Source organism: Acipenser ruthenus, chromosome 36 (assembly GCF_902713425.1).
Source record: "Acipenser ruthenus chromosome 36, fAciRut3.2 maternal haplotype, whole genome shotgun sequence".
NCBI classification, from domain to species: domain Eukaryota; kingdom Metazoa; phylum Chordata; class Actinopteri; order Acipenseriformes; family Acipenseridae; genus Acipenser; species Acipenser ruthenus.
In genome coordinates, this window is record NC_081224.1 from 9913930 (window position 1) to 9924251 (window position 10322).

The following is a 10322-nucleotide window of genomic DNA, read 5'->3' on the forward strand; positions in this document are numbered from 1 at the left end:
GTTGGGAGGGGTCGCAGAGTGATTTCTTCAGTGTGTGAGGAGTGTGCAGATCTATGTAAAAGATCTAAATTGATGTTCCTATATTTGTAGGTGATGCAAAATCTTTGGCCATAGCTGTACACTTTCGTACCACTGGTTCGAAGCCCTGCAGTAAGCATTGTGATGTCACTGTTGTTCCACTGGTTCGAAGCCCTGCAGTAAGCATTGTGATGTCACTGTTGTTCCACTGGTTCGAAGCCCTGCAGTAAGCATTGTGATGTCACTGTTGTTCCACTGGTTCCAAGCCCTGCAGTAAGCATTGTGATGTCACTGTTGTTCCACTGGTTCGAAGCCCTGCAGTAAGCATTGTGATGTCACTGTTGTTCCACTGGTTCCAAGCCCTGCAGTAAGCATTGTGATGTCACTGTTGTTCCACTGGTTCGAAGCCCTGCAGTAAGCATTGTGATGTCACTGTTGTTCCACTGGTTCCAAGCCCTGCAGTAAGCATTGTGATGTCACTGTTGTTCCACTGGTTCGAAGATCTGCAGTAAGCATTGTGATGTCACTGTTGTTCCACTGGTTCCAAGCCCTGCAGTAAGCATTGTGATGTCAACCCCTTTTCCTGTCAGGTTACTTGTGTGATCAACAACTTCCAGAGCAGACGGGTGGAGCCCCTGAAGCCGGTGCGCCCCGAGCCTGTGGGGGGGATGCCGATGATGTCACTGCCGTGCGTCGAGAGTCCACTCGAAAAGTTAAGTGGCGTGCAGGTAAGGGGGGGGCACAGCACGACCGGCTTACTGGTGCAGAGTACACCCTTTCAAAACCACTAGACTGAAAAGACAAGAAACAAAGTCAAGTAGACACGCGTTTCAGCTAGTGCCTTCTTCAGTGTACACTGGAGGCATGGAGACTGGACTGCTCCCTCCCTCACCCCCTAAGAGAAAGAGTGCCCCCTCCAGTCCAGGAGACTGAACTGCTCCCTCCCTCACCCCCTAAGAGAAAGGGTGCTCCGTCCAGTCCAGGGCAGGCTTGAGGCATGGAGACTGCACTGTTGTGAACTAGACCGGTATATTTTGTAATTTATAAACTCCGTTTTTTTACTGTGTTTCATCTTATTTCAGTAAGATTGCCACTGTTATCAATATACCTTAAACTTCTTTGTGAAATAAAGCCATTGCTTTAGCTCATTGCTGTTGAAGGAGGGCACACTGCATCAGTAAACCCGTCTCATGAGCTCCCAGCCTAGCAGGATCCACACCTAGAGAAAGGTTATTCCTGTGAAGAGATTCCTCTTCCGTCAGACACACAGGGCCTGATTAATCAAGGTGTCAACACAGCCGTGGGAATGGAAAACCAAACAAGTAACCCACCTACCGAAGGCTCTGAGTCCCAGAATGAACCCTCTAAGCAGGGCTTCGTTTGCAAACAAAAAGTTACCCGATCTCATCATTAAGGAAGAGGGATGGCATTTTAGTTTCTAGACCTGATAGTCTGAGCTTGATTTACAATAGCTTTCACATATGCTTCAAGCTCTCTTCTGCTTGTTGGTTTTCTGTCTTGTTGTTGGTGGGGTCGGGTAGCTGCATGCTGACCTTTGCCTCGTCGTGTTTGAACATAATCTTCAGGTTTGAACAATACCAGCGACTGATGAACAGGAGCCACGACAGTTTGACAGACTAGTTTTTGGGGCATTTCGCCACTTGAGGGTGTAAAATAAACTAGTAATTTTCTTCCTCATAGATGTCACATCCTGAAATATGATTACAGAACACTTTTGTCATTCAGTACATGGAACAGGAAAGCGTTTTTATTGCACCTGTTATGTATATAGAGGGTTTTTTTTGCATCATTTCTTTTTGATTTTCCATGCGGTTGATCATGTGGAAACGGTTCGCTTGTCACCTGTCAGACAGGACAGACAGATCCCGAGTCAGGGATCCGGCGCGATGGGCACACATGAAACCCTGACTAGGAGTAATTGGTACTTATTTTGTAACAGATTCATTTCACTGCAGTCCACACTTCACTCTGTACCTTGATAAATCAGGACCAACATGTTAACTGGAGATATTCTTGGGGCAAGAAAGTGTTTTGAGTTAAATTTAAGGACACGTCAAATATGGTGGTGGTTCTGAGGTTTTTTATAATATATTTTTCAATAATGATTTTGAGTGTCATAAATAAGTATTTTATGACTATTCAATGAACCGTTTTGGTTCCATGTTAAAAAGCAGTGGATAGCTATGCCTTGTATGCGCGTGTCATCATATTTCATACACGTTTGAGACTTGGGCGGCACAGTGGTGTAGTGGTTAGCGCTGCTGCCTCACAGCGTCAGGGTCCTGAGTTCGAATCCGGCCTAGGGTACTGTCTGTGTGGAGTTTGCATGTTCTCCCCGTGTTCGCGTGGGTTTTCTCCAGGTACTCTGGTTTCCTCCCACAGTCCAAAGACATGCTGTCCAGGTTGATTGGTCACTCTAAATTGACCTCTGTATGAGTGTGTGTGGTGCCCTGCGATGGACTGGCGTCCCGTCCAGGGTGTCTCGCCTTGCGCCCTGTGTATGCCGGGTTAGGCTCCGGCTCACCGCGACCCTGTAAAGGAGTAAGCGGTTAATGATAATGGATGGATGGATGGATGGATGGATGGATGGATGGATGGATGTTTGAGACTTGGTAGCTTCCTGCTCCAGTAAAAGAAGACACACAAAGTCTGGTATGTAAAGCTACTAATACCCTCATTCATGCGATCATAACAATTTAAAAAACGTAATTGCGAATAGCAATCATGGGGTTTAAATGTGCCTTACTTAGGTAGTGTGGATAGCTTATAGACTAATAAATCTATACATACTGAAACTTTGTCTTTACTGGAGCAGAAAACTACCAAGTCTCAAAAAACCTTCTCAACATACATATGAAATAGGAGCAGCCTAAGGATAGACACACACACATGCATGGCATAGCTATTGCCTGTTGATGGACGTCACTGATCTTCAGCCAATGGTAAATTGCATATGAATTCAATACTCATTTATGACACTCCTAATCAAGCATGACCCACGTTTCCCTGTTCCTCAAGCTACTGGCCGCAGTCTGGCTCTCAGACCTTTTTCTTGTTTGTTTGGAGTAAGCACTTGATAGTGTGGCCTTTCATCTCTGCTGACTTCACCTGCGTCCTGTGCAAAAGAAAAACTGGAAAAGCAGCACAGACCTGCAAGCAAGCTGTGCCGAGAATCTTTTAGTCCTTCGCTTCTGCTTTTTATTCATTCAAGATATGTAATTATTTCAAATACAATGCTATACCAGGGATTGAACTAAGACTCCCATGGCATAGCAGTTGGATCCATTCCTGGAGTTTAATAAGACACACCCGAGCTTGTTACCTATACACTGTGGGCTAATCAAGGTCGTAGCAAAACCTGGAATGGGTGAAACTGCTATGCAATAGGAGTCTTATTCCCATCCCTGCTAAACACAAAAGTCAAGAACCAAAAGAAAGAGTGATAATGTTGCTTGTGCTCAAATGATGTAGGTAATGGATTTTAACCCCTCGTTGAGAGAATGGATGGTCGCTGTGTAGCTAACCTGTTCCCTCCCTCTCTTCAACTCCAGACTCAGCGAGCTGCATTCTCAGAGATCACATGAGCGACAGCCGTACCTCTACCCTGTCACTCCGGACGTGCTCATTCCATCGCGGTCCATCTCCAGCGAAGTCTAGACCAGCCGTCATCGGCTCTGCACCCTTCCGCTCTGCCCCATCACAAACCCACGACAGCAGAGCCCAGGCCTGCTTCTCTCCTCTCGTCTGAACCGCACAGGAAAGAAACGCAAGCATTCCACCAACCGCCGAGTCTCAGCCAGCCGAGCCAGCTTTCTTCTTTAGGGACGTGTTAAATCTACCAGCGTAGTGAAGCCAGGGAGTCTCTGTTAAAGTTATCAGCAACTGCAGGTGATGGGAATAAGACTCCTGTTGCACAGCAGTGCGATCCATTCCTGGTTTTTACCTATACACTGGGGCTAATCAAGCTCGTAGAAAAACCTGGAATGGGTGAAACTGCTGTGCAACTGGAGTCGTATTGTCATCCCCAGAACTGTGCTGTTGATTATGTGCCAAAAAATGATTTTCTTTGACCAACATTTCCATTAGAAGTCTTTCTCAGGGAGTGGCTCACCTGTCAAAGTCATGACAAAGATTCAGTTTTTGAGACGTCTGTGTCGAGGTGATTTGACTTGGCGTTCAGGAGCTGCTCTTGTTCTAGTTGCTGCTGCCATAGGTATTTGTAACACAGGCCAAAGTGTCTTTATATGACTAAGCGCCAGCACCATCTAGTGCACGGCTAGGGTACTGCCAGCAAAACAAAAGGAAATTTAATCCAAAGGGGCAAATCACTAGATGACGTTGGCTCTTTCTTCTATAAATACATTTGACTGATCAAAGCAACATCTATAGCAGGCAACTAGACCTGAAAAGCAGCTCTTGAACCCGGGTAAAAGCACCTTAATCAAAGAAACAAACAGTTGTTGAATAATTGCACACTCAGAATGATTGCACACATTAAAAAAACAATACAGGACGGTAAAAAAAAAACAGACAAAGAAAGAGATTGAAATTTGAAGCTTCTGACTTAAATTACAAAGCATTGCTCGTAGCCCGATCATTTGATGATGTGCAGACCAGCAGGTGTCTCTGATGCGTTTAGACACGGTTCATTGTTCAGTTTATCAACAGCTTGCTTGCCGTCTGTGTCACAGATGAAAACAAGTGGTGGATTTAACACCTCGTCCTTCCTTCTGTGCAGCAGCAAAAACGCAGGGAAAAATACTTAAAAAAAACCAGGACAAAACATTCCACCTCAATTCGAGTCAGGACTATGAGGCCGACCCTCCTGTCCGGAAAATACAAAAGCACCCGACAGACGCCAGGAAAACATTCCGCCCCCAGCCTTCGGAACAGGGTGTCATCTTCTGCACTACAGAACGAAACCAACCGCGGAAAAACACCAAGAAAAAAAACACATTCCACAGTGAGGGGAGTCCAACCACAACGCAGACGCTGTGGAAGAAACGCCCAGAGCTACAGAATCACACTTCCAAAGGTACAGCTGGAAGAGACCAAGAGAAGCAGGCAAACGCCTCCTTCAGCGCACTTCTGCACAGCACACTGAAGAGGGCGCTGGCCGCAAGTCTACTTGACTTTATACATAAAAAACAAAGGACCCTGCTGTTTTCAATCTTTCTGTCATGGATTAGTTAGTCTATTTATTTTATTCGATTATTTATTTGTTTAATGTATTTTTCCCCGCCCCCATACAGTAGTCTCTTTCTAAGCAGTTGGCACCAAAACCGGTTCCGATCAGTGATTTTTGGACTCCTGATCATAGTCTGTACCGTACTGAAAATGCCTGCTCGATGTTTTTGCATACTTCTATTACATCAAAAAGAAGATGAATTAAAAACAAAAAAGACAGACAGACAGATGTTTGACATGCAAGATCCTGCTGTACTTCTCACTGTAAAACCTCCTACTACCTGAAATAATTGGTGACAGTGGGTGCTGGTAAAATGGTTTTCATCCTCTTGATATGGCATCCCCCTCCTATTCAACCTCCAAAAAGGATTTCAGTACCTCCTACAGTACAATGTTTAGTACTGTGAATGCCAGGGGCTCCGGGCTGGGCAGCACCTTGTGACAGCAGGACAGCAGAGTTGTGTGCAGAAAGGGGGCGTGTGCACCAGTTTGGATAATCAAGGTTTTATAACACGCGATCGACGCCTGTTGAAACCCCGAGGATTGCCATTCACCTCATCCCCAGTCGTTGCCCTTTGTTCAGGTAGTTTGTGTCTGGCCTATGTCTGGAAGCCTAGCTGGGGCTGACGGAGTCCCGTTTCAAATCGGGTGGATCTTGCAGAGTGTCTGCCTGCAGCCAGCAGAAACAAACCAGGCTGATTTCAAACCGCTTTCAACTGAGACAGATGGAAACGTGCCAATATTTAAACCTCTTTAACTCTTTCAAGACTGCAGACCAGTAAAGGGGTCTCTGCAGCACCACTCAGCACAGAAGACCCGTTCACCTCTTCCAGTCTTGGATGGGACCCTATATACAGTCATTTCTATGTGTTTTTCCATGCAAGACACTGAAACTAATCAATTAATTCATAGTAGGGTTGTCTTTGTGCAAAGTTACATAGGCGTTGACCACCCAATACCCTGATAAGACACAGCTGGATTTTTTTAAAGCATTTTACAGTATCAGGGAATCCACCTGGATAGAGGATAGAGGACAGCTGATAACCGCGGATCACACAAGGATCCAGCCCAGGACTGTAAAACGCTCTGCGGTTTTCAGAGCTCTGGGAAAGGGTTCCTGTTTGAAGGTTTTAACGTGTCCCTGTAGAAATGCTGCACTGTCTACAATGGAACCCCGTCCTGGTGCCTGTGAACACACAAGCCACAGCCTGGCCCTTTACCAGCTGTGAAGGCAGCAGGAAGGTCTTGTGTCCCATTGTGACAGGACACCACCTCCAGTCTCATAGTGAAGGTTTGTCGTCCCCCTCCACACACAGCAGCATCTCAAACTGGCCGGCTGCTTTCAGCCTGTGCCTTCCCGTCACTTTGTCTCCTACAGCCTTGTGAACCCACGCAAGCGGTTACTGGTGCAGAGTGCTGGGAAATGTCTGGATCATTTCCCCCGTGGCTGGTTTTGCAGTCTGGGGAGCCAGCTGCTTTACCTTTGCTCCCAGCCCAGCTGAACCCCAGCCGTGCTCTAGCAGACAGAAATCAGGACTGTAACATGCTTCACGCTCACAAACCTTTATAATAAAACTAGGGGTAATTCATTCCGTTTAAATTTAAGAAGACAGGTCAATATTTGAATGAATCTTTGTAAAGACTATTGTCACTATATCTGTACCTTTGGCATGAGGTTCACCATATATATAAGCATTCGAACTACAGGATCATACTGTCAAGCAAGTTTTGTATTTTTAGTATTTCTACCTACCGTATGAATCATTAACCTCTGCAGAATGCGGTCCTCTTCCGTTCTGTTGTGCCACATACAGGATACAAAGGGGCCAAATAAGTGAGAGAACTACTGCTCTATATACGCACAGACCCCCATTGCATAGCAGTGTGATCCATTGCTGGTTTCACTATGAATAAGACACACCTGAGCTTGTTACCTCGACACTGTGGCTAATCAAGCTCGTAGTAAAACCTGGAACGGGTGACACTGCTATGCAATAGGAGTCTTATTTCCATTCCTCATGTATTCTGTTAATAAATACAATGTATAGAAAAGAAAGTAGGGTTATCCTGAATTAAACAGCTACATTTGATCACGCCCTGCGTCTGCTTAGCAACGCGTAATTTGGAGCAGTTTGAATCGCCCGGTCTTTCTGTCGTTGGATTGAAATCAATGCAAGATTCCAAAAAATAAGTTATTCAGCTCCCCAACTCTCAGTACTGGTTAAATAAAAATGTTTTATTCAAGCATTAAAAGGTTAAATCGGGATGGCCTTAAAGGTTTCTAGCTTTGTGAATGGGACTGCCCCATCGTTCTACCTTTTCAATCACAAGCTGTGATTTTGAAGCAACTTGCATTTGTTTGTACTGAAAATTTGTAAATAGCTTTTTACTAGCGATGGGGTTGTTGTTCCATTGGAACACTGCAGGACGCTTTGTTAAACTCTGTGAATGTGGGTGGAATTGGTGTGAATGTGATGTACCTGAACTGACATGCATGTTATGGATTCCAGTTTGTATATACTGTTTTATACTGCTTCTGTATGTACAGCAAGGATGTGTGGCGGTTCAGAGCGGGATGCACAAGAATATTGAAAAAGCATGAAAAAACAAAAATGATTGCTCACAATTGAGACTTTCTTTTTTTCCCTAGTTAGTAGTTCTTTGTCTTTTTAAAATGAAGCCACACCACTGTTCTCTACCGCAGTGGAGGGGGGGGGACTGGATTCAGTTTGTTTTTTGATGCCCAGTCTCTTCTTCTTTATGGACGGTGCTCTCCAGGGAGAGAGAGAGAGATGAAAACCTCTGCAGCAGCAGAAGGAATTCGCTTTGCAGTATGGAAACGCTCCGACATATAAAACAGAAACCTTTACGATACACAACACTCCAGTTTTTACAGCTTTCTTCTGTTATTTTACTGAAGCTGTTTTCCATGTACAGTGACTGTGCTATTGAACATGTTATTAATGACCACTTTATCTCACAGCCAAACATATCTGTGTTGTAATGCCTGTTTTTCCAGGTTAGTGATGAAGTCAGTGTCGCTTATCGTCACAGTTTATTTTCTCAGTGATATTAAGTGTTTAACTCTCTATGGGTCTTCAGTGCAGAGTACCAATGTCATTTTTTTTATTATTTATTTTTAGCCAGCATGACATAAATATTAATAAAAATTGAGGGTCTAATTTTCTCACCACCATTGTTTGCAAATCTTTTTTTCTCTGCTAAACGGTTTTCTACCGTAGCGGAAAATCGGATTTCACTTGGTAGAATCGAATCGTGGAAGAAAGGGTTTGAACGTGTCGGCTTCCCAGCAGGTGAAGAGGTTATTGCTTTAAAGCTCACAGTAAAGTATTTGAAATGTCATTCGAATTGCTCAATATTGGACAACAGAACAATGATTGAAAACACCACGAAACAGTAAGAGAAATGTACAATAATAAATTCAAATTCTATTTGAAGCTACTTATTCTTGCAGCCCCTGTACCGCAGTGCTCGCTGTCAGGTGACAGAGATACAAGAAATCCTGTAAGAAGGTATTCGCGCAGGTCTGACTCAATGATGCTGCAGCACACCCTGTATCATCCCAGCCCATTCTGTGCCTCACCTGGGTGAAACCAATAAATAATACAAAGGGCACGCCAGTTTTTTTCTCGTTGTTACAATGGTACCTTCTGTTTTGTAAAGATTTGTCTCCTAATAAAAAAATAATAATAAAAAACCTGTGTATTGTTTTTGTGGAGTCTGAGAATTGGAATTGATATTTCAGAAACATAACACATTGTTCATCTGCTTTCATTTGAAGCCAATTTATTATTATTTATTTCTCAGCAGACGCCCTTATCCAGGGCAACTTACAATTGTTACAAGATATCACATTATTTTTTACATACAATTACCCATTTACACAGTTGTGTTTTTACTGGAGCAATCTAGGTAAAGTACCTTGCTGAAGGGTACAGCAGCAGCAGCAGCGTCCCCCACCTGGGATTGAACCCACGACCCTCCGGTCAAGAGTCCAGAGCCCTAACCACTACTCCACACTGCTGCCCAATTTAGCTGACTAACAGTGACTAGCAAGTCATGTGTTGCCCCTGTGTGACGCTCAGGAGGCTGTGTGGTCCAGTGGTTAAAGAAAAGGGCTTGTAATCAGGAGGTCCCCGGTTCAAATCCCACCTCAGTCACTGAGTCATTGTGTGACCCTGAGCAAGTCACTTAACCTCCTTGTGCTCCGTCTTTCGGGTGAGACGTAGTTGTAAGTGACTCTGCAGCTGATGCATAGTTCACACACCCTAGTCTCTGTAAGTCACCTTGGATAAAGGCTTCTGCTAAATAAACAAATAATATATATATATATATATATATATATATATATATATATATATATATATATCATAACAGAATGCTGCTCACTGTAATTTTGATCAGTGATGTGCTGGGAATTGATTGAAAGGGAATGGGAACTGGAATTGGAATTGAAGACCAGTCAGGGACTCCAACCCTGCCCAGGACCGGGTGCAGGGCTCAAGCCCTGGCTTAAGATAAAAGGACAGCATTTGAAGCACAGGAGCCTCCATTTACAACAAAGCAATGGTCTGACTGCGCCACCTAGAGGGAAAAACTGAAATTACAAGACAGTTCATCTGTTGAATCCATCAAAAACAGACATCAAAATCTGATTATACTAACACCTAACCAAAATTTAAGACCCCCTCTGATTACCCGACAACAGTTTGGAGTGGAACATCCCACTTCCATTAACAGATGATAATAATAATAATAATAATAATAATAATAATAATAATAATAATAATAATAATAATAATAATAATAATAACTCACTCCTCATTCCACTCAAGCATGTCAGTGGTTTGATTGAGCTCAGGGATGGAATACCTTCTGCAAAGCTACGTGTGCGACATCAGAGAGCCCTTCATGTGGGGGACTGCCTTACCAGAGGCGCTCTGGACTTTGTCACACTGGAATCCAGCACACCAGGGGTGTTTCAAATACAGTACAGGGCACTGCAATGCCATCTGATCAACACGCCGCTTCACTCTGTTCACTCCAGCACTTCACTTCATCCAATTTCATACGCT

The 10322-nt window shown here is 44.1% G+C and overlaps 1 protein-coding gene across 3 annotated transcripts in view; it reads left to right on the forward strand.

The window, feature by feature from the left end:
- The window catches only part of LOC117409800 (phospholipid phosphatase-related protein type 5-like), a 33464-nt gene extending 27054 nt beyond the window's left edge, over positions 1-6410 (forward strand). For 2 of the 3 annotated variants that reach the window (XM_059008136.1, XM_059008134.1), the window contains 2 exons: positions 609-730; positions 3591-6410. In XM_059008136.1, coding sequence (XP_058864119.1) covers positions 609-730; positions 3591-3696 — 228 coding nt within the window. In that variant the 3' untranslated portion in view covers positions 3697-6410. Of the gene's footprint in view, positions 1-608; positions 747-3590 lie in introns of all 3 variants that reach the window. The other variant, XM_059008135.1, reaches the window with a different exon arrangement.
- The last annotated feature ends 3912 nt before the right edge of the window (positions 6411-10322 follow it).